This window comes from Gymnoscopelus braueri, assembly GCF_963280865.1.
Source record: "Gymnoscopelus braueri genome assembly, contig: SCAFFOLD_156, whole genome shotgun sequence".
Lineage (NCBI taxonomy): Eukaryota > Metazoa > Chordata > Actinopteri > Myctophiformes > Myctophidae > Gymnoscopelus > Gymnoscopelus braueri.
The window spans coordinates 63,296-88,336 of record NW_027660972.1 but is presented as its reverse complement, the minus strand read 5'-3'; the positions used below and the strand labels follow the sequence as shown (position 1 = coordinate 88,336).

Genomic DNA, 25,041 nt, shown 5'->3' with positions numbered 1-25,041 from the left:
TGAAACCTGACCAATGTTAGGTGTTCTCAGAGGGACACACACACGCACGGACAGGTGATTTGTACTGGAAGGTACTGTTCCAATCAATAGGTGTGTTGAAGTGACACACCTATTTATAGGATTTTATTTTGTCATACGTCTCGCTAGCCAATCAAAAGCATTGGTGACAACATATTGTCACGTGTCACGTGAAGCTTGACCAATGTTAGCTTGGCTAGGGGGGGGACACACACAGCGGGACAGAACGAAAACATACTCTCCACCTCTGGCGGAGACAATAATAATAATAATACATGTGTGAATGGGGGATGTTGGCTTCATTAGTTCATTTGAATGTAGCTTCCGTGAGCTATTTTCAACGAACAGCGCTGACACACGACGAAGAGCAGGCTTGTGTTTTGACATAATCTTTTCTAATATTTGTCAATGAAGACGACTCCACTCTCTAGGCTCAACCTATCAGTTGAGCGCATTATATAGATTATAGAGCATGGTGGCAGGACTGATAGACTGACTCATTCACAAAACTTGCTCATGATCAAATAGTCTACATTTGATCTTAAAATGATTGTGCGAGCATTTCCATGAGCATTGTCTGATTCATCATTCTTCTAGCTGAATTTGCTCTTTACAGTTGTACCACAAAAATGTAATACCAACAGAATTTAAATTGCCAATATGCATATATAAAGTGCCAAACCTCAAACTAAATATTTAAAGTGTGTGCATATCAAAACATTACATATATTTTTTTCCCTCTATACCAGCAGTCATCAATCACTGTAATAGTGTGGTGGTGTTTTTACCTTCAGAAACATATTGCCCTCTCACTGTATTTTGGTGTTTTCACTGTTTGTTTTGGTAGATAAAAGAGATAACGTTCAGCTCTTAATGCGTCGACTGTTATTTTATCAGTTTAATTATTATGTCCCTCAGCATGTTTGCTGTATGCCAGTCAATGTGACCACACTTTGGTGAATAGCTCCATTAAGAACCTCTCACTCCGCTATACAGCTCCGAGATGAGGTTCTATGTGGATGTCACCCAGAATCGGTAGAACGTCCGCCAAGGCTCCACTGTTCACCCCTTTGTATACATCGTGTCCAAAAACTAATGGTAGATTCCGACGCGTACAGATGTTTAAGGTTTTGTTGGGTGGAAAATATTTTAGGTTGGGGCACGAAATAACCGTTAAAATCGCTTATTTAGTCAGCCTGTGGCCATGTTTCCCATTGTAGCCAAACCGGTAGCAGTACTGTCAGCGGACGTAGGGGGGTTTTCCGGGTTGAATGGGAAACATGGCCACAGGCTGACTAAATAAGCGATTTTAACGGTTATTTCGTGCCCCAACCTAAAATATTTTCCACCCAACCAAACCTTAAACATCTGTACGCGTTGGAGTGGAGCCTTGGCGGACGTTCTACCGATTCTGGGTGACATCCACATAGAACCTCATCTCGGAGCTGTATAGCGGAGTGAGAGGTTCTTAATGGAGCTATTTGGTGAACTGATTAGAGTAGCTACTATAGGGCATAGCAGTGGTGGACATTTTGTGGTGCCACAGATAGAAAACTCATTCATTTTCCACATTGAGATTTGTGAAAATGTTTATATAAATTATTTTAAGCCTGGAACCAAGCTATCCAGGCTCAGAAATAGAGAGGGACGAGAGAGAGACGGTTTGATATCATTATTGTTACTGCATCAGATAGTGTAAGTATTATTATCAAGACGTGCCTCCTGTTCTTGATCGTGCTGTGAAGAAAAACATTGTGTAAAATTGTTACATGCAATAATATAATTTCTGCCATCCAACAGTTGCATTTATTCTTCCATTCTGTAACTCTTTGAGATCCGTTACTCAAACAATTGACACTATGAGAGGCCCACAGCTTTACACTTCAATATTACAACAACACCTATGATCTACACATAATCAACACATAATATGCATGCCTTGCACAGATTCTTTCAACATTAGTCTTGTATCAAGACTATCATAGATTTATTTTATCGAGTGTGATATTTTCTTATGATAGATACTTGAGCATAGCCCAGCTCTGAGAAGGTATAGGAGTGGTTGGTATTTAATGAACTTGGTCATAAAGGTTTCCTCTAGGCTAGGATCAAAGGTGCAGGCTATCTCTAATGCAGACACTTTCCTGGACTCTTCATCCAATATCTGGTGCATTAAATACACATAGTCAACACATACCGTATGTTTTGCATTCCCTCAAAGTTTAAGTTATACATCTATTTCGTTTTTAAGGATAGCTAAGTTTGATTAAATACTTGTTAAAAAGTCTTTATTATGCATATTAATTTAGAACAGTGATGAGGTCACTACATACAGGTAATTATATGCAAATAATGCACACCTTCTGGCCAATCAGAATTGAGATGCTACGTGATCATGATATAATTCATATTGATATATGGAACTGAGTAAAGGAGAGGGAGGAACAGGGCAGGGAGGGAGGTGATCGTGCTGCAGTGAGTGACATCATGCTCTGCTTACTCAACTCCACAGCCAAAAGCTTTTTCCAGTCCCACCCGCTCCATCCTTCCATCCACCCCGAATCCATCCAACCACACTCCCTCTCCCCAAGCAGCGGGCCCACCTAATCCCTCCGCGGCTCCCAGCCCAAACTGCCATGAGGAAGCGCAAGGAAGTTTGAGACTGATTTATACACATCAGCAAAGTTTCATGCGATATAGGCTGAACACGTTACAAGCGTATTTTCAACAGTGTGACAAAAGCAGTTGAAAATACGGTATTTTTTGTTGGGACGACGTGCCGCAAGACACTTTTTGTCGCCAAAGCACAAACTCGCTCATAAAAGGAGTATGAGTGAGATGAGGGAGTGAGTTGAGGGAGCGGTGGGTGTGAGTGAGTGCGCGGTAGCAAGGCTGCCAGTGGTTAGTCAGGAATACCAGTGTTGTTACTTAATGAATGACCTCCGTCAGATGTTGTCTGCAGTATACTGGCCGGGACCAGCCCTGTCTCCTCTGTTAATAGGTTCTTGACTAGCCTAGAGAACATACACGAAACACATGTTTGTTTTGGAGGTTCCTTCGCTATGGCGTAGAGAATGAAACAAAAATGCATACATGATGCGACCAAAACGACTTAAAATGTGTCAATCGCCTATCTCCAAACATGAGACATGATGAGTTCATGTTCCCGCACACACTCTTGTCTCTGCTTTATTTGTCAACGTTTTGGTCAGACAAGAACCTTCATCAGGACATGATGAGACGTCCTGTTGAAGGTCCTGACCAAAGTGTTGACAATTAAAACAGAGAATTGATAGAAGTGTGCGAGAGTATGCAGTTCCTTTTTGAACCTATGATCTACACATAATCAACACATAATATGCATGCCTTGCACAGATTCTTTCAACATTAGTCTTGTATCAAGACTATCATAGATTTATTTTATCGAGTGTGATATTTTCTTATGATAGATACTTGAGCATAGCCCAGCTCTGAGAAGGTATAGGAGTGGTTGGTATTTAATGAACTTGGTCATAAAGGTTTCCTCTAGGCTAGGATCAAAGGTGCAGGCTATCTCTAATGCAGACACTTTCCTGGACTCTTCATCCAATATCTGGTGCATTAAATACACATAGTCAACACATACCGTATGTTTTGCATTCCCTCAAAGTTTAAGTTATACATCTATTTCGTTTTTAAGGATAGCTAAGTTTGATTAAATACTTGTTAAAAAGTCTTTATTATGCATATTAATTTAGAACAGTGATGAGGTCACTACATACAGGTAATTATATGCAAATAATGCACACCTTCTGGCCAATCAGAATTGAGATGCTACGTGATCATGATATAATTCATATTGATATATGGAACTAAGCTTTCTTTTTTTCTTATTGTTTGTAGATATGAAGATGGCGTACCCACATGTGATCTATGACCAGAGACATTCCTCAAGTCTTCTTCTAATTTCACTTCTGTATCTGCTCTGCTACAGTGGAGGTAAATTACACTGATGTAGCTAACCCTTACATGAAATGTTAATTAAAATCATAGACAAATCCTAATTAAAACTGTTTTTAATAACAATTTCAACTAACTGCCTAAATGATTTCTAAAAGAAGGCAGTACCCAAGTACCTGCACAACAAAGACATTCCATGAATGCATGCAAGATCCTGAATAGTGAATATATTGTTAACACGCCATAGTAAATGTGAAATAAATCAATATAGAGCAACTGCATGACCTGTTACTTACCTAATATGTTATCAGAAAATGTATTTGTAAATCAAAATTCACAACAAAATCAGACATTTGGACAACATAATTTGGCGCAGTAATGTATGTGTTTATTTATACAGCATTTTACGGCTTTGAAAGTGTTTTAGCCAATCATAATCAACCATCTGCATTCTCATAAACAACCATTTTGGTAACACTTGCTATGCATCCAATGTCTATAATATATTATAAACATAATTATATTCTACTTATAACACTGTTTTAAAAAAGAAATGTTGGGCTTTTTATGCCTTTATTATTGACAAGTAGGTTGACAGGAAATGGGGGGAGAGAGACAGGGAGTGACATGCGGCAAAGGCCGTCGGGATTGGGACTCGAACCTGCGACACGCTGTACATTGTAGCCTAGGTGCCTGTACCACTATACTCCAGCGGTCCGGGCCACACTGTTTATTGCAGTTATACGAACTAATTAATACTCAAAATGCTTCATATATAACAATAATCATAACACAAAGCATTTCCTAATTATAAATAAATACATTGTAATTGGCTTATACCACGGTATAATAGTTCTAAGCACTCATAATGCAATCATAACACATTATAAAGCATTTTATAATGACTTTTAAGGTCAAGTATCATAATGCTTCATAATCACTGGTCCACTCATTGACATTTTATTTTGGCCAGGTTCATAGTTTTATTATAATTCTCATATAGTTGACATTATAATAATATTGTAATAATGTTATAATGCATTATGATCACTGTTATAATGCATGTATAAGAGGTAATTGGGTGCTTTAAGTAAAGTAAAACAACATTCATGCAAGACCAACACAAAAGGTTTCTGCCTACACCTTTAGGATTGTCTGAAAACACCAAATGACGACTTATAGTGACACTATAATGCCTTATACTGTATGATTGATTATAATACATTCTAACATTATTACAAAGTAAATTTATAATACACTATGAATCCTTCCCCAAAAATGTGTGTCCTGCAATTATGCAGTATTATAATACTTGAATACGTTGTTATAACATTCTTTATAATGTGTTATGATTACTGTTATGAGTATTAATGAGTTATTACAACTATACAGTATTATAATCAAACAGTTTTATAAGCATATTATAAAGCATTAGTAACAAAGTATGTTTATAATACATTATAGACTTGATGGGATGCATAGTAAGTGTTATCGGTGAGGTATTAATGTATTGAATATGTGGAAGAAGTCATTGTATGTGTTTATGAGTCATAAAAAGATAATAGATAAAGATAATTGGGAACATGCATGGTTTTGGCTTAACCAATCAATCCCAGCTTGATCAATCCTCATCCCCCAAATTGAATCATCTGTTATTGAACTGAGAAATCTTTAAATATTACATCTGGCTTGATCACATCAGAATACAAGTTTAAATTCTAGAACAGATCTTGAACCAGCTTTCTGGTATACATCCCTGACATGTGTCTAAATTACATACCTAACTATCTAAACATAACATAACATAACATAACATAACATAACATAACATAACATAACATAACATAACATAACATAACATAACATAACATAACATAACATAACATAACATTACATTACATGTGGGTTATGTTACATTATTTTCATTACATTATTTGTCTAATATCGCCCCCATGTGTTCAAAACATGTAACGTCTTCTCTGTCACAGAGTAAACTTGATTAGACATTGGTGGAAATGGAACGTCATACGAATTTAACAGCTGTCGTTGACCAATGGTGATGATGATGATGATGATGATGATGATGATGATGATGATGATGATGATTTTGCTCAAGTAAACAGATTATTTGACTGAAAATGAATGATTTTCTCTGTTATTGGGTTATTGGGTTAATGTCCACCCAGGATGGACAACAACAGACACAAAGTATTTAATGAGGTAAAAACTAGCAGCAGAAATCAAATGTTATAAATGTTTGTGGAATATTGCAAAAATAACCAATAGTTATCTTTATTCTGAGTTACATCTTTATCAATTATGTGAATATTATTCAAATAAATCATGTGACAAGGCATACAAAGCAGGTACATAGTGTTGTGTTGCTGTCAATGTAAAGAACATTTGGACACACAAAAAACAAACATGTTTCTGACATACCTCTTTCATCTAGAGTATGTGTGTCTTACTTGTTCCATTCTTGATTCCATCCATTCTCCCCTCCCTGTCTACCTGTCCTGTGTGTGTTCCTCTCCCTCTGAGTCCTGCCCTACCACCACTCACTCTGACACCTCATGCACGGCCGATTAACACCTTCTTCTTGCTCCATTCTTTACATAGAAACAGTGCACTGGAACCCATAGCATTTATATATGCTATAGAAATTAAATCAAGCAATTGAGTAAAAACTGTTACCTTAGTTATTACCTCTCACCAAAATTGGCAAAATTGTTTCCCTTGTTCACACATAGTATTACACAACACATTAATATCCAAGACTAACTATTTCATTTTATTTCACTTGGTTTGGTTCTTGGTTCTTAGGGTGCTTACACTCTGGGAGCATGACAAATAAACTGTCATAAAATGTGTCAACTTATCTTATCTTGTCTTCCTCCAGGGAAATGTCTGCTAGTGGAAACATGTGTTGGAGGTGATGCTGTTCTTCCATGTGAGGTTGATCCTACCACTGATGTTACTGACCTGTCTGTATACTGGACCAGGCCGGATCTACCACCTGATCAATATGTACATTTCCATAGGTACATGCACGACTTAGTTGATCTTAAGTATTCTTCCTACAAGGGAAGAACATCTCTCTTCAAGGATGAATTGAAGAAAGGCAACATGTCCCTCAAACTCTCCACAGTGAAATCATCTGATGAAGGAATCTACACATGCTTCATTCCTGAATTCCAGAAGGAATTCACTATTCAGCTCATTGTTGGTAAGTACTGAGAAAAAAGGTTAATATGAAAAAAGTGTTAATGTTTTTTTTCACTTTTCATGGATCAGGCTGTCCTCACTTTTGAAATGTCCTTAGATTGTCTGGTAGTTGTTTAGTTAAACTTATGTTTATATACTGTACATACAAATCGTTTAGCACCCTCTTCTTGCACATCACTTTGAGAGTAACCAGCCAGTCTCTCCCATCTAATCTCTGAACATCAGGCAACACCAGAAGGATATACAGTATATTGCAGGGGTTCCCAAAGTTGGGGTCACGGGACACTGACAGTGGGGTCGCTAAATTATTTTGGGTAATAAAATAATAAAAAAAATACCCCCCCCCCCTTTTTTTTCCCAACAGAATGGATGAAATACAATCTAAAAATTATTACAAATATGAAGATTCTAGTCACAAACTTGAAGATTTTAGATGCCTTGGTATAAAAGAGTATGGTCTAGCCATAGGGGCGGTCAGTCTGTTTTGCAGAGAGAATGTTATTGTATATATGTACTGTCAATACAATGTTTTATTTATAAAGTTTTTCTCAATTGATTTGGCTCATTTCTTGCAACAGAAATAACATTCCAAAAGCTCCAGGTGCATTTGGCAACAAAGCCTATATGGTTCAGCACAACACCGTAGCTCACCCACAAAACGTACTCATATCTCACCCAAAACAAATGTGTTTTTAGGGTTAGCTTACCCATGAAACCCCTGGTGGTTTCTTGCACTCTGCAAATCCCTAAAGCATTGATACCAACATCTGGTTTTCAGACCAGCATGATGTTGTGTAATGGTACATACCGCACGCCAATCAAAGCCTCATCAAAGACATGCATAAACACCTGATGTGTGTGTGTGTGTGTGTGTGTGTGTGTGTGTGTGTGTGTGTGTGTGTGTGTGTGTGTGTGTGTGTGTGTGTGTGTGTGTGTGTGTGTGTGTGTGTGTGTGTGTTTGTAAATGAAAGACATTTCTATGGATATAATGTAAGCCATTATTGTCCTATATTGCAATCACACACACACTCTCTCTCTCTCACACACACACACACACACACACACACACACACACACACACACACACACACACACACACACACACACACACACACACACACACACACACACACACACACACACACACACACACACACACACACACACACACACACACTATCTAATAATAAGCTTCTCTCGCTGGCTGTTCCCTCAGGAAGCAATATTCCAGGGAGAGAGTCAACTGAGGTGCGTTAATCCCACTTTGATTAGTGTTTGTTTGAGTTGTGGAAATTTGATGCACACCTGACCAGCCCAGGCGCAGTGGTCAAGATCGGATGTTAGTCATATTCTATATTGTTTTCCTATTTTAAAGGTAGGGTAAGTGAGTTTACTAGGTTTAAATCAGTGTTAAATAGCTCTATATTCTGATAGTACATTGCTATAGAGTGTTTGTTCAGTAACAGGAGTTACCATGTCTCTCCAGCTCTGTACAGAAAATGCATTTCCAGGTCGGAATACCAATTTGATCCAATCAGGATAGAGAACTCGGGCAGGATACAGATTAAACATGTGACATTGGAAGTGATGACACAAAGAAATGAGCACACAAACTTGGAACTGATAAAGCTGATACATGGGTACTCTCTCCTGATTGGCTAAAACTTTGCAACCCACCTGAAAATGTATTTTCTGTTTATTAAAGAGCTGGAGAGATGGGGAGACCCCTGTTACTGAACAAACACTATATAGCAATGATATCAGAATATAGTGCTTTAAAGGGATATTTCACTTTCAAAAAAACTTTGGGTCATTTTATTGTCTACTCAGGCTTTTGTGAGCCCCCCAGAACGTTTTTAAGTTGCTTGATTCATTATTTCAAAATGTTATATTCATTTTATCAGACACGCCCCCTTCCTATACAAACCCATTAAAACTTCAAACTCCATTTTTAACATGTTAGATTAATCAAAAACACCTGTCCTTGGTTCTGGTGACTCACCCTGCCCTCCTAATACGCGAGGGGGACGTTCTTTTTCGATAACCTTTTTCATTTATTTTTAATATTTTTTTTTGAAAATTAAAAAGATTTAATACAATAAAACATTAAATTAAATAAATGAAAAAAGTAATCGAAAAAACACAAAAAGGGGGCGTGTCTGATAAAAATTAATATCAAATATCTAAATACTGAATCAAGCAACTTAAAAACAGGCTGGGGGGCTCACAAAAGCCTTAATAGACGATAAAATGACCCAAAGTTTTTTTGAAAGTGAAATATCCCTTTAACCTTTTAACAAAACCTGTTCCTTCATATATCTTTGTTTCATCACTGTGGTGCTATGACAACTGAATTTCCTTCTGGATCAATAAAGTCCAAAAGATCATTGGAATCAAATCTATTGAATGAGGGCTTATATCGCAGCTGGGTATTATATTTATGTGGTTGATAATTGCTATTTGACATTCCCAATACAACATAATGTGAAGCATTGGTTGTCAATGAGTGATTGAGCCGGGAACCAAGAGGAACAGTTCCACTCAGAAATGATTCACAGAGACACAGAAGTGTCGGGCAGAAGTTGTGTGAGACAATTATATTTTTTTATTTGGGTTGAGATGTGTTTTGGGGTAAAAAAAAACAAAACATATCACTTAGACCCCCTTTAAAATAGAATTTATGTTTTTGTGGATAAGTGAAGACAGCAGACTCTGAGAGCAGTGTGACCACATTTGCTCCAAGGAAAATATCTAAAAACATCACTATGGATTTGTCCCTATAGGCTGTTTTTACGGCATGGCACCGAAGCAGTCAGCTGTCTACAACACCGTTAGTCTGTACTGTATGTTATGCACACCCCACATCTTTGTGATCTTGTGTCTGTCTGTCCACCTGTGTTTGTCCGAGGCTAATCTTGCAAACCACTACACTGACCAGTGCCAAATCTCTTTTAGACGGTGCCAGAATTGTGGTTAGTTGTTATTTCCTAATCTCAGATCCACCATCCTGATATCCCTCCATATTTTGGAAAGATTGTTTTTCAGGGAAGCAATGCCGTTATTAGACACTGTCTTGATTGATAGGTCAGTATTATACTGCATGATGACGTTAAATATGTCGCTAGTTTGATGCAAACTTTTCTTTACCTTTTATCACATGGAAAATTGTAGAAAATAGTACAGAGAAAAAGGTTTTAAAATAAATGGTAGTGCTTGGACACTATGGACACAATAGAACAATACTGAATTTGTTGAAACAGCCCAGTGCTGTAAGTTCTGTGTTATGCCAAAAGTAAGCAATGTAAATAAACTTCACCTCTCTCCTACACAGATGAACCTCACTTGCTTCAGCACCACCGACCCAAACTGTGAGAATGTGACCCACATCTATAATGGCTGGGTGGATACAGGTGGATACTTCCCTTGGAGAGGTGAATCATCTGACATCTTGGGGTGTTATGAGACTCCCGCTGTCTGTCTGTCTGTCTGTCTGTCTGTCTGTCTGTCTGTCTGTCTGTCTGTCTGTCTGTCTGTCTGTCTGTCTGTCTGTCTGTCTGTCTGTCTGTCTGTCTGTCTGTCTGTCTGTCTGTCTGTCTGTCTGTCTGTCTGTCCTTCAGTAACTGTGTGTACTTGTATATCGTATCATTAAGTGGTAGAAACCACTGATCTATAAAAGCTATTGATTATTGCCTTGTTAATAGTTGATCATGGAGCTGTAAGGAGGATGGATGACTGAACCTCTGTTCTTCATCTTTCACTTCTCTCTTCCCTCCTCTTCATCTGTCATTCTATCTCTAGAGCTTTCTACAGTTGCAGAGTTTCCCTGGTGGGGTTATCTCATCGTCACCCTCATCATCATCTTCATCATCATCAGCATCAGTGGCCTGGTTTTCTTTAAAGAGAAACGAAGCAATCTGGCCTTTTCCCGTAAATTTCTCAGACGTAAAAAATCAGATAGCGACGAAGACAGGTACAGAAAATGTCATATTTGAATTCATGTCAACTTACCACAGAGTGATTTACAATCAATCAATCAATCAATCAATCAATCAATCAAGCAAGCAAGCAATCAAATTATAACAACAAAAGGAATCCTTCTTCAGTTCAATACAATCTATCTCTCTTATTTCTCCTCTTTCTCTCCCCCCCCCCCAATCGTCTGTCCAGGTCTATGGATGGAGTCTCTGAGGTCAGTCCTATGAATGGAGTCTCTGTGGACAAACCAAACCAGGTCTGAAGGTCTAAAGTTGATGGAACATCTACTCCACTGCTGCACTTCCTTCTCTGTCCCTCTCTGCTCCAATGCTTTTAAATTACTGCTCCTGTGTGTGCGTGTGCGTGTGCGTGTGCGTGTGCGTGTGCGTGTGCGTTAGGGCATTCACAGAATAGTCGAATATTCGAATATTCGAATATTCGAATATCAAACCGACTATTCGACTATCAAACCACTATTCGAAAAAAGTGGCTTTAGTGGCTTTTCTAGAGCAGACACGCAGCTGTGAGCTCTGGTGTGACTTCAACTCGCATTCCTTGAGTCGAGTCATCAATGCCATTGAAAAAAAAAAATAATAATAAAAAAACTTTTTTTAAATTTTTAAATTTTTAATTTTTTATAATCAAACCGAATAATCGACTATTCGAATACTTTTGGGTCGAATAATTCGAATATCATAAATCACTATTCGTTAATGCCCTAGTGTGCGTGTGCATGTGCGTGTGCGTGTGCGTGTGCGTGTAAGCGTGCACGCGTGTGTGTGTGTGTGTGTGTGTGTGTGTGTGTGTGTGTGTGTGTGTGCGTGTGTGTGTGTGTGTGTTTGATCAACACATTGCTATCCAAAAACAATCTCAGTTATCAGTCTGTTGCCCCAAGATGTTACTGCTCAAAAACTTCAACATGTCCATGTTAAAAGTAATTTATTTATTTATTTATTTGTGTTTTTAATGAAACCTTTGTACTATGCATTGTATGCAATGCAGGCATTAACGTAAGCTGACGTTAAACACTAACAGTCAACTAAGTATTATGATCCATTTGGGAGACAACATAAAATGTGAAAAGTTTCATTGAAGTTGGGATTTTAAAACAATTAGCTTGGCTAACATTATAACTAAACTGTAATATTGTAGAATCCTGGAGAAAAAAGGATCACATAATGTAGAGATAGAGCTGTAGAACGGCTCTCTGGCGATTACAAGGTCACCGCCCGGTTCGATCCTCTGTCGCCCCTGTTCAACACACTTAACCCCCAACTGTTATCCCAAGTGGTCACTTGGAGCAGCACACTGCTGGGTCAATACAAAGAAGTAATGTCACCTCAGGGATTATTGAAATGTACTTTACTTTACTGTACTGTTGTGTTCAGATATGCACTGTGGTTAAGATGAGTTGAGGGCAGGAAGACAGTTTTCTTCCTTGTTCTGGAAACTGAATGTAAGAAAATAACTTGAGTCAAAGTTCTAAAGAAGCTCTCATTAAACATATTTAAGTATCAAAAGCATCTGGTGTTAACTATAGGGTTTAAAACTTCGACTACCAGTACTGTTAATAATCTTGCTTATAAAGTATTCAATCAATCAATCAATCAATCAATCAATCAATCAATTAATCAATCAATTCAATCAAGTGGTTAAGCATCAAAAGTAAAAGTATGAAGTACTTTTCATAGTACAAAGAAACAAAACAGACAGAAATTGTGGTAACCCTTGCTACAGTACGCATTTTATGATGACTTATAGGGTCAGGTATTATAATACTTCACAATCGCTGGAAAAAATATTTTCAAGCATCATTATAATGTGATTATAACTCACTAACTATTATAACTCACTATAAATGGCCATTGGGTGTTTAAGTAAAGAGGACAAATATAATCAACCCAATTATACTGTACAATAACATCACAAAACACTGTCAATTATATGTATTAATTATTTTAATGGGTCATAACAGACAATGCATTCAGTACTGCCAAGGTTCTGGTAAGGTAAGAGACTCTCAAAAGAACAGGTGCAAACAATAAAACTTAGCAAGTCGTAACATTTAATAAGAGAGAGGGAGAGAGGGAGAGAGAGAGAGAGAGAGAGAGAGAGAGAGAGAGAGAGAGAGAGAGAGAGAGAGAGAGAGAGAGAGAGAGAGAGAGAGAGAGAGAGAGAGAGAGTTTGAATTTTAGTTTTTTGTGTTATATGTACTGTAGGTAGATCCTCTTATAGGAAATTTGGGTTTCCTTGCACTTTTATTTATTTCTGTTGTGTTTTCATGTTATTTGTTATTTCTTTTACTTGTTTCAAATAAAAATAAAATAAAATAAAAATGTTTTGGTTGAATTGTATGTTTTTTGTGGCCAAAGTGACAGGCCATATAGTTAGGGAATTTTAGCAATATGTGTGGACCATCTGTGAAAAAATGTACTACCAATAGCTTTCTTCACCAATGTGTTCTTATAGGTGTCTAGAATCACCTCTCAATTAATGTAAACCCAAATCCTCGTGGAAAATCCTGGAGAGCCAATCAAAGTCAAGGAGCCCAGAGGGCTTGGGTGAAAAATATGAAAAAAAAGAAGCTCTCAGTTGCAGCTGATGAATTTCAGTAGATAGTCTGGGGCAATGGGGTCTGTGGTACGGACTGGTGCATAACCTTCTCCTCCCAGTTTCCACCCGTAGTCGAGGACATCCAGTGATGGACTTTGTAGCAGTAGCCAGTCTCTGGTTTGGAGATATGCCCGGAGAGAATGCTGTGCTGCAGCTGCTGTAGTCGGGGGCAGTTTCTCTGGTCTGACATTCCCAGCAGCAGCATGCTTGCTGAACATCTCAAATCTCAAGTCCCCCAAGTCTTTTGGTGGTTTCCCGTGGTACATGAGTTTGAACAGTTCACAGCCGGCTGTGATGATGGCTTCTTTCTGGGTTTGGATGTCAAGAAAAACGTTGCACTATTGGGACGTAGGAATAATGGGGGAAATATGCACTGAAGCTGTTCTGGTGGCTCATAGTGACCCAACACCTTATGAACACATTTTATGTTGATTTTCACTTTAATATCCCCCATCTGTATATGCATGTTGTCAGGGTCTTTCTAAGCTCGGTCAAAATGCAGGAAAACTTGAGACAAGACAGACAACAGCTACAAGGAAACAGCAAACAACATAACAACACATTACTTCAAAAAACAGCAGTAAAGTAAAACCTAAATACACCACAGAAAACAATAACATATCACTTCAAAATAAAACACAGAGACAGATCCTGACACATGTACTGTATTACTACAAAGCCAAAGATTAGTAAATTGACAAGTAATGAAACAATCTCCTGTCCTCACAGAACTTACTTACTGTTTAGTAGAATTGATGCATCTAATTTGTGATCTGAACACTAAACACAAGTTATGACCTCTTCTAAGTATCAGACTCCTGTAATGTAAACATAATAATACTTATGTGTCCCTGCAATAACAAAATCAAGTATCAAATGCATGCTTGTATTATTACTTAGAGTGGCGGGTAGAGATTACTTTAATATATTAAAATAAACTATAGTTGCATGGTTTTCATAAGGTCTGCTGCCTGTTGTGACCAAGGCCTCCCTTGGAAAAGAGACTTTTAATCTTGATGTGTTTTCTCCCAATAAAGGTTAAATTATGTATGTCATTGTTTTCTGTAAACTATCCACTCATTAGCATCACTGAGGACCACTGGAGCAGGGGTTTTTCACATCTGAAAACCACAGCACATATTTTCCACTGATACTGGATGCAACATCTATACTGTACTAGTGAACTCATAGGTTAACAGACTTTGTTTTCATAGAAATGTTTAACTGTCGTGGTAGAGGCACTTGCTTGTTCCAAAAATCAGAAATGAGATAATCTTTAGCAGGCAAGCGAACAAACAGTAACTACGCACTTTGAAGTCTTCCTCTCTTCACTCAAACATCTCCATCTGTAACACGATGTATCTGTAAACACAAACTGTGAATTATAATCATAATGCAAGTTGTTTATAAGGATGGGCCATATTCAATAATTGTTTCTGATTGATCAATCACGGAGTGTACACATTTTGATGTATTTTATGTGTTCTCAATTAAACAGATAAAATCAAATAAATTGTATTTCAGTGTCTGGGTGGCGCAGGGGTAAAGTTTCTGTCCACCATCGTGGAGACTGGCATTGTTGCATCCTGATACAATATCTCTGTCACTACTAGTGATTCATATAAATTATGTTCGTCTGGGGTGCCTGTTCAGCGGAGAGTTGAACTTGGAAGTACAGCGGGAACTGGGAGATCAAAGATAAGATTATACAAACGGTACATTGATGATATCCTGTTATTTTGGGAGGGAACACAGACTGAACTAATGGACTTTGTAATATATCTCAACAACTTTTTTCTCAACAAGTTTCCTGAAATTCACTTGTGAACAGAGCATTGACAAGATAAATTATTTGGATCTAACTATATCCAAGGATGAAACTGGAATGATTCACACATCTATTTTCAGAAAAGACATGGAACGCAATACGATTTTGCATGCTACCAGTAACCATCCTGGACACCTAAAGGACAACATCCAAGTAGGTCAATTTTTGAGGCTTAAACATAACTGTTCAGATCTTGATGACTTTCACTCCAAACAAACCATTATGAGTACTCGGTTTAAGGACAGGGGCTATTCTTCCAATTCTATTCAGAAAGCCATACAATATGCCAATAACACCTCCTGCTCTGATCTCTTATCTAATGCACCAAAAACTAAAAATCCAAGTCGGGCATGTTTTTGTACTGAATATAACCACTGTGCTTCACAAATCAAAAAGATACTCAACAGACACTGGCATGTGCTCCAAACAGAGCCATCTGTGAAAGACCTCTGCAAATCCCCACCCCTTGTTGCATTTAGGAGAGCACCCACAATCAAAGGTACAGTCATGTACAAAAATATGGTTCTGGAATGTATAGATGTGGTAACTGTGCCTGTTGCAACAACACAACAGACAATAAATCATTCAATCATCCCCACACTGGAAGGAAGATTCCTATTCGTGAATTTATCAATTGCAAATCGACACTCGACATTTACATGCTGTTATGTCCCTGTGGTCTAGCATACGTAGGACAAACTAAACGACCCCTCAAACAAAGAATATCAGAGCACAAAACTGCAATCTGTACAGGAAATATGGATTATGCAATTGCAAAACATTGCAATTTTTGGGTTTTTGGGTTAAGACTATCTTTGATACCCCTTCACTGTGTATTGGATGTGTTACTTTGTTACTTTATGATATATGCCTAAAAATTACCTGTAATTGCCTGTGTTCTTGCATACTAGTGATTGGACCTTGGTGATTGACTTGAGATTTCAGCTGTTGGTGAACTCTGACCTTTTGTATAAAGTGAGTTGAATTGATGTGATATGAATGCTCTGAGGAAGGCTCATAGCCGAAACGCGTAAGCGTTCATTTTATTGGTGTGCCAATAAAAAAAGTGGAAATGTGAGTAATTTGTCCTCCATTTAATTGAAACTTTTGGATGTGCTACCTTTTTGGATTTTTTAAATTCTTTTTTGATATTTATACCGGAAGTTGGGTCTAGCACTCCACTGAGAAAACCCATTGTTGATGCGCAACCTCTTTTTCTTATTTGGGAGAGATAGTGTGTGTGTGTTCCTCCACATGAGTTATGCCCTACTGGTGAAATTGCTCACTGACACCACCTACTTCAGTATCACCGTAGCCTCTTCCCGTCACTACTTCAGCCCACCTCTTCCTTCATTGTAACCTCCTTCTCCGCAACACCAATAGATGACTGCATCATTCGACCGTCTTGTTCAGTGTAGTTTCCTCCCACCACTACACCAGTAGGAGGAGATTCTGTCATAACAGTCAGTCAGTCAGTCAGTCAGTCAGTGAGCAGCAACACAGTACACAGAATGGACTTAACATCACTACTTCTAGTCTGTGAGTACAAACACACTGTACAATTATTGCATTCATTTATGTGTCTGTCTATTTTATTCAACCTTCATGAGAATGACTTGTCCTCATGGGGAAAAGTTGACACATTTGCCCACTAATGGCTCTTTTACGCTCAAGGCTTATTAATAGTTCACTGATTAAGCCTAATTCCAATTTGGAATTAGGCTTAATCAGAGGGACACTTTGCCAATTTTACTTATAGTGTGGACAAACTACCTTAAGCATTCTGTGTAGTTCATGTTCTAACATGGTAGTTAATGCTCTAACATAGTAGTAAATGCTGTGACATGGTAGTTACATGTAGTTAAAGCTCTAACATGGTCCAGTAGTTACATGATAGTTTTAATGCTCTAACATGGTAGTAAATGCTGTGGAATCGTGGTTAATGCTCTGACATGGTAGTTACATGTAATTAAGATGGTAGTAAATGCTGTGATATATTTAGTAAGTAAGTAAGTAGCCTTGTGAACCAACGGTTCCCGAGCCAGATGGCCTATAGGGTCAAGAGCCTATCTCCTGTTACTGTAGCGTAAGGCTGCTTAATATACAAGTACACCCCCTGGACATGATGCTAGTATGTCGCAGGGACTTACCCCCCTTGATGCTGAGTACCAAGCAGGGAGGCATTGGGTCCCCTTTTTATAGTGTTTGGTATGACGTGGCCGGGGAATTGAACCCTGACCTCCCAATCTCAGGGCAGACACGCCACAAGGCCAATGAGCTGGTAAAATGGTAGTTACATGGTAGTTAATGCTGTAACATTGTCGTAAATGCTATAACATGGTAGTTAAAGGGCTCCATGTGTTCCCAGATTGGAAAGTAGTTCAAAATTCAAAAAAATTAAATCAGAACAAACATGAATATGTATATTTTTTTATTACTTGTGTCTGACGGAGTTGACACAAATCAAGTTATGGAGTGCATAAATATCACATTTTAGAAAGCGTTATACCAAATACGTTCCTTCACATGATTGCTATAGTTCAGACCTATATATACAATATATATATATATATTTTAAACATGTTGTGTACCTTGTCTCAAGAATCACTGGTATTATATAATGTAAAATGCTAACAACAATAATAATCCCACAATGGGAATCAAAAACAAATATAGTATAACATTACAGGGAATATTTTGTGACAGCAAACCTGTATAAAAATGGATAAGAACATCTGCTAAATGCCTCATTTGACTCCATTGAGCAAAAACTTGGGCTATCATATGTTTTACATTGCCCTCTAGTGGATTAACAGGTAAATGGCCAAAGTACCTCATGCCCAGCAGAATCAGCATATTAACAGTTAACACCATAGCAACATATAATAAACAAGAAAAGCAAGTACTCCAAATAAGGATTACTTTATGACAGACATTAAAGGGATATTTCACTTTCAAAAAAACGTTTGATCATTTTAACGTCTACTCAGGCTTTTGTGAGCCCCCCAGACCGTTTTTAAGTTGCTTGATTCAGTATTTAGATATTTGATATTCATTTGATCAGACACGCCCCCTTCCTATACAACCCATTATAACTTCAAACTCAATTTTTAACATGTTAGATTAATCAAAAACACCCATCCTTGGTTCTGGTGACTCACCCTGCCCTCCTAATACGTGAGGGAGTGTTTTTTAACCCTTTTCATTTCATTTATTTTATTTTTTTATTGTATTTGATTTTTTTCATTTTCCCCAAAAAATATTATCCGCGGGGGAAATGCAGTCACCAAAGGCAGCACAGCAGTTAGGATATACAGTTACAGGACAAGTACTGTACAGCAGGGTAAAAGACATCACACTCAAAGAAATACCAGGACAAAATATACAATATACAACACTATACATCAGGGGTCGGCAACCTTTTTGATAGTCAGTGTGCCATATCAACATTAAGTTTAATCATGACACCATATCAAAATGTTATGTTTCCAACTGATTTTGATTGTCCAAAGGCTATACATAACAACCCTTTTTTATTTATTTTTTATTCAGGATGTAATGATCATTAGACTCATTGCAATAACCCATCTATCTCCCAGACTCCCTACCCAGTCATTTTAAAATTAATTCTGAAATTGGATGTTGTGACTACGGATGATGTTACCGAGGGGAAGCATATAATAGTGGGATAGTGTTGTTCAGAGTGATGTAACCTCAGTCTAATGTTCTTCTATTCTGATGTTATTTGTCATTGTTCAGATGGAGCTGTGATCCTGGAGAGCCCTGTACTTACTGTGATGGAAGGAAGTGATGTCACTCTGCACTGCTGGTCCAGAATCAAGGCGACTGCTAAACCATCCTCTGACCGTCCACCTGATTTCTATAAAGATGGATCCCACATCAGGTCTGAGTCTACAGGACAGATGACCATCCACAGTGTTTACAAGTCTGATGAAGGATTCTACAAGTGTCATATCTCTGACCTTGGAGAGTCACCAGAGAGCTGGATGGATGTGAGAGGTGAGATTTAGCAATACAGTACTGTATCTATCACATACACAGGAGGGATGGAATGTTTAAACATTTCATCCACTATCCACTATCCCAGTGGTTTTCAAATGTTTTTGGCTCAAGGCACCCCTGTAAATAACTTTTTCATCAACGGCACCCCAGCACCTTACATATTTATGTCATATTATGATACACACATATGTAAATCTTTCCCCCTAATATACAGTATGTCACAAGGAAAACTTGAGAGAGGGAATATTAGTTTCAATTAGGACAGATTGAAAATAACTTTATACTTGACATTTAACCTTGAACGCCAGCATCCCTGTTCTGGGGGGGACATTCACCAAAAATCGCAGAGCTACAAGCTCACAACGCGTCACATTGTGACACGTTGTGAGCGTGTAGATCTGGCCACTGGGTAACAGTAGGTAACAAAATGTCAGCCAATCAGGAGAGAGTACCCATTTATCAGCTTAATTTTTATATCGTTCCAGTTCCAATTTTGCCTGCTCATTTCTTTGTGTCATCACTTCCAATTTCACTTTTTAATCTGTATCCTGTCTGAGTTCTCTATCCTGATTGGGTAAAATTGGTATCCGGACCTGAAAATGTATTTTCTGTTTAATAAAGAGCTGGAGAGACATGGAGACTCCTGTTACTGAAAAACACTCTAAACTGTAGCAATGATTACCATCACAATTTAGAGCTAATATATAACACTTATTTTAGCCAAAGAAAATCATTTACCCTACCTTTAACAGTTGTGTTCAAGACGGCTACTGACTTCAGCTGTGCTACATATTGTGTACAAGGATTGCGTTATGTTAATGTTAATTTGTATTATTTGTTATGCCCAAATGCTCATCACTGATACCCAGATTTTATGCGAGGAGTGATAAAAGGACTGAGAGGTTGTCTCAGTCCTGATTGGTCAGCTGCTGTATAACCCCTATTGCTGATATGACAGCTAAAGTGGCAAAGTGAGGTCAACTGACACAGTGAGTGAGTGACCTCGCTGCTTGACCCTCTGAGGTCTAGAGTTTAGATTAGATTAAGGAACTCACCATCAAACGATGGAACTCATCCAACATGGTTGCTGTGGATGATTTGGTTGAATTCACAGCACTATAGAGGCACTAATAATCAAAAACAGAGCAACAAACTCTGACCGTCAGCAGTTCACTGAATGGCTGTGTACCAACAGACAGTCATGAGTCATATCAGCAGCACCTCACTTTCCATGTTCTGACCTAACTCTTGGCCCACATCACACTGTCAGTGAATCCCAGTTGTAGTAAACCATTTCATCCACCAGGGGGAGTTTCTCATTGACAGTCATCTTAATCTAGATTAGAATGTGTTAACATTTTCTGGCTTTGTCACAAGGGAAGTAAAATGTTTCATTGAAACTTTCCATGTTAAAGCACAAGTGTTGGGCCAACATATATTGGCTGTTGAATGCATTTAGGAAAACTATGGATTACAAAAAAAAGACATTCTATACAAATGTCCCTGGTTTGAGTCAATTCTTCTGAAGGTCATTTTATAATAAAACATTTACAAAGTCAATACAAAGACACAAATAGTCACAAATGTGCATCAGGCAATATGAAGGCACAAATTCTGCGACATCATCATCAAGTCATTGTGATGTGAATGACTTTTCTTGAATTTTCCAATTTGAGTAAAAAACATTGTGTGACCCAGACATGACAGCATTTGGTTTTCCAACACATCTAGACTTCTAGCCTACAACAGGTACAGCAATGGTGGTTATTTTGTTCCATTTAGTGTAGCAGAGCCTTTCCAGTGAGCCAATATGTGTTTAAACATTTCATCCACTATCCACTATCCCAGTGGTTTTCAAATGTTTTTGGCTCAAGGCACCCCTGTAAATAACTTTTTCATCAACGGCACCCCAGCACCTTACATATTTATGTCATATTATGATACACACATATGTAAATCTTTCCCCCTAATATACAGTATGTCACAAGGAAAACTTGAGAGAGGGAATATTAGTTTCAATTAGGACAGATTGAAAATAACTTTATACTTGACATTTAACCTTGAACGCCAGCATCCCTGTTCTGGGGGGGACATTCACCAAAAATCGCAGAGCTACAAGCTCACAACGCGTCACATTGTGACACGTTGTGAGCGTGTAGATCTGCAATTTTTTGGCCAAGGGATTTGGTGTAGATCAAAACAATGCACCGAGTACAGTGCAAGTCAGATCCGTTTTATAGTATATATTAGTATAGAGGGTCTAAGTGGTGAAACTGAAGTGATATTGATAAATTCCAAGTGGCCTATTCTGCGGCACCCCTGGACTTGGGTCATACCACCCTAGGGTGCCACGGCACCCACTTTGAGAAACGCTGCACTATCCACTTAGGACTCATTTACCTCTGGTAGTGTTACACGCTTGTTCCGTTTTTCAAAGTGACCGTTGGCAGTTCTCAGATTAGATTTAACACATTCATTAATTCTACAAGTGTTTCATTCTAATGTGGGATGTGCACTGCTTTGATGTGCCAACATGCGTTGCTACTAGAGACAGCTGAACTGGCTACTCTATCCAGGGCCGCAATGTTAATTTGATCCTCTTGGACTCCTCCAGCGTATCAAATGTCCATATTGCTGACCACATGAAATCTGTAATGGTAGGGTAGGGTAAGTGATATTTTTTGGTTAAAACAAAAAGTTTTTGTCAAAAGGTTAAAGCACTATAGTAATCATTGCTATAGAGTGTTTGTTCAGTAACAGGAGTCTCCCTGTCTCTCCAGCTCTTTAATAAACAGAAAATACATGTTCAGGTACAGTAGGTAACAAAATGTCAGCCAATCAGGAGAGAGTACCCATTTATCAGCTTAATTTTTATATCGTTCCAGTTCCAATTTTGCCTGCTCATTTCTTTGTGTCATCACTTCCAATTTCACTTTTTAATCTGTATCCTGTCTGAGTTCTCTATCCTGATTGGGTAAAATTGGTATCCGGACCTGAAAATGTATTTTCTGTTTAATAAAGAGCTGGAGAGACATGGAGACTCCTGTTACTGAAAAACACTCTAAACTGTAGCAATGATTACCATCACAATTTAGAGCTAATATATAACACTTATTTTAGCCAAAGAAAATCATTTACCCTACCTTTAACAGTTGTGTTCAAGACGGCTACTGACTTCAGCTGTGCTACATATTGTGTACAAGGATTGCGTTATGTTAATGTTAATTTGTATTATTTGTTATGCCCAAATGCTCATCACTGATACCCAGATTTTATGCGAGGAGTGATAAAAGGACTGAGAGGTTGTCTCAGTCCTGATTGGTCAGCTGCTGTATAACCCCTATTGCTGATATGACAGCTAAAGTGGCAAAGTGAGGTCAACTGACACAGTGAGTGAGTGACCTCGCTGCTTGACCCTCTGAGGTCTAGAGTTTAGATTAGATTAAGGAACTCACCATCAAACGATGGAACTCATCCAACATGGTTGCTGTGGATGATTTGGTTGAATTCACAGCACTATAGAGGCACTAATAATCAAAAACAGAGCAACAAACTCTGACCGTCAGCAGTTCACTGAATGGCTGTGTACCAACAGACAGTCATGAGTCATATCAGCAGCACCTCACTTTCCATGTTCTGACCTAACTCTTGGCCCACATCACACTGTCAGTGAATCCCAGTTGTAGTAAACCATTTCATCCACCAGGGGGAGTTTCTCATTGACAGTCATCTTAATCTAGATTAGAATGTGTTAACATTTTCTGGCTTTGTCACAAGGGAAGTAAAATGTTTCATTGAAACTTTCCATGTTAAAGCACAAGTGTTGGGCCAACATATATTGGCTGTTGAATGCATTTAGGAAAACTATGGATTACAAAAAAAAGACATTCTATACAAATGTCCCTGGTTTGAGTCAATTCTTCTGAAGGTCATTTTATAATAAAACATTTACAAAGTCAATACAAAGACACAAATAGTCACAAATGTGCATCAGGCAATATGAAGGCACAAATTCTGCGACATCATCATCAAGTCATTGTGATGTGAATGACTTTTCTTGAATTTTCCAATTTGAGTAAAAAACATTGTGTGACCCAGACATGACAGCATTTGGTTTTCCAACACATCTAGACTTCTAGCCTACAACAGGTACAGCAATGGTGGTTATTTTGTTCCATTTAGTGTAGCAGAGCCTTTCCAGTGAGCCAATATGCACAGTAGCAGCAGCTCCCTGACTCTGTTTGACCAGAATGGAACACAACCTTAATCAGTATCATTGGTAACAAGTAAGGAAATGACCTAATTTCATGTAAATATGGCTGCCATGCACAGAGCTTTTTCCTTTTTACTGTATGTGTAGCCTATCTCCAGTGAAATCGATCATGTAGTAGGCCTACCATTAGGATCAGCCCTGATGTCACGTGTTCAAATATGAATTCGGAAAATATACAATAAATAAAACAATAGCTCATTCAACATTGTATTGTTTTTAACATACAGTATTATTTTATTTTAATGTATCATTGGTATGGTCATGGTGGAGTAGAGAAGGGCTTCTTAAGCTGAACCTTAAATGGAATTTAAAAAGCTTAAAATAAACTTTCCTCATGTTTATAAGAATATTATCAATTTGCTTGAGTTCTTGCATATTTAGCGGTTAAACCACTATTGAGTTATTACAACATAATCCATAATGATCAAATTAATCAAGTGATTTAACAGCAGTGTATTTGAGTATATTATTTTATAAGTAATAACCTCTCTTTGCCAGCAGTGTCTGGATCAGTGGAACACACTCCTCCTCCTGTAGTGGGTCTGAGTTTTCCACGTGTAGTGGGTCTGATTGTGGGACTTGTTGGTGTGATTCTACTGACCATCCTGCTGGTGCTGCTGTGTCTATACAGAACATCTAAAGGTGAGAATTACTACATTAGATGGATTACATCTAAAATCACTGAACAACTCTCCATAAAAGATAGTATCATGGTATAACAATGTGAAGATTTACATACAACTTACTGAATGTGGCCTTTTTCTTCTTTTTCTTTTTTTAACAGATCCATGTTGTGTCAGGTAAGTAGAGTATTGACCATTGTCTATTCATACATGACAGATTAGATTCCATATTTATATAATTCTTTTTTGTTTTACAGACCTGTTCAGCCTCAGGGAACCAATCAGGGCACAGCTGCAGGCCAGAAGACCAATTTAAGTGGAGCTCCTAAAGATGTGTAGGCCTACTGCCCACTGCGTCACGGTCAGTCTTTGAACCAATCATGTTGATTAAGAACACTTCTGAAGTTTTCAATTAATGTAGTTTAATTCAAAACATCAGCTGAAAATAAGTGCATTAAGTCCATCACCGTAACCATGTTTGAATTCAAATAAAAAATAAACAATTTGTCCACAGGCAACACAAG

The 25,041-nt window shown here is 38.1% G+C and overlaps 2 protein-coding genes across 2 annotated transcripts; both read left to right on the top strand.

The window, feature by feature from the left end:
* Nucleotides 1-3,904: 3,904 nt before the first annotated feature.
* On the top strand, nt 3,905-8,565 carry LOC308081015 (myelin-oligodendrocyte glycoprotein-like). Its single transcript, XM_080457423.1, has 3 exons — nt 3,905-3,996; nt 6,857-7,183; nt 8,399-8,565. Exons 1-3 carry the CDS (start codon nt 3,909-3,911, stop codon nt 8,437-8,439), a joined length of 456 nt encoding a protein of 151 aa, XP_080313549.1. The 5' UTR covers nt 3,905-3,908; the 3' UTR covers nt 8,440-8,565.
* An 8,517-nt stretch (nt 8,566-17,082) lies between these two features.
* LOC308081010 (uncharacterized protein) lies at nt 17,083-24,734 on the top strand. Its single transcript, XM_080457418.1, has 4 exons — nt 17,083-17,137; nt 19,358-19,618; nt 24,396-24,536; nt 24,679-24,734. The coding sequence occupies exons 1-4, from the start codon at nt 17,110-17,112 to the stop codon at nt 24,696-24,698; spliced, it is 450 nt and encodes a 149-aa protein (XP_080313544.1). The 5' UTR covers nt 17,083-17,109; the 3' UTR covers nt 24,699-24,734.
* Nucleotides 24,735-25,041: the final 307 nt, after the last annotated feature.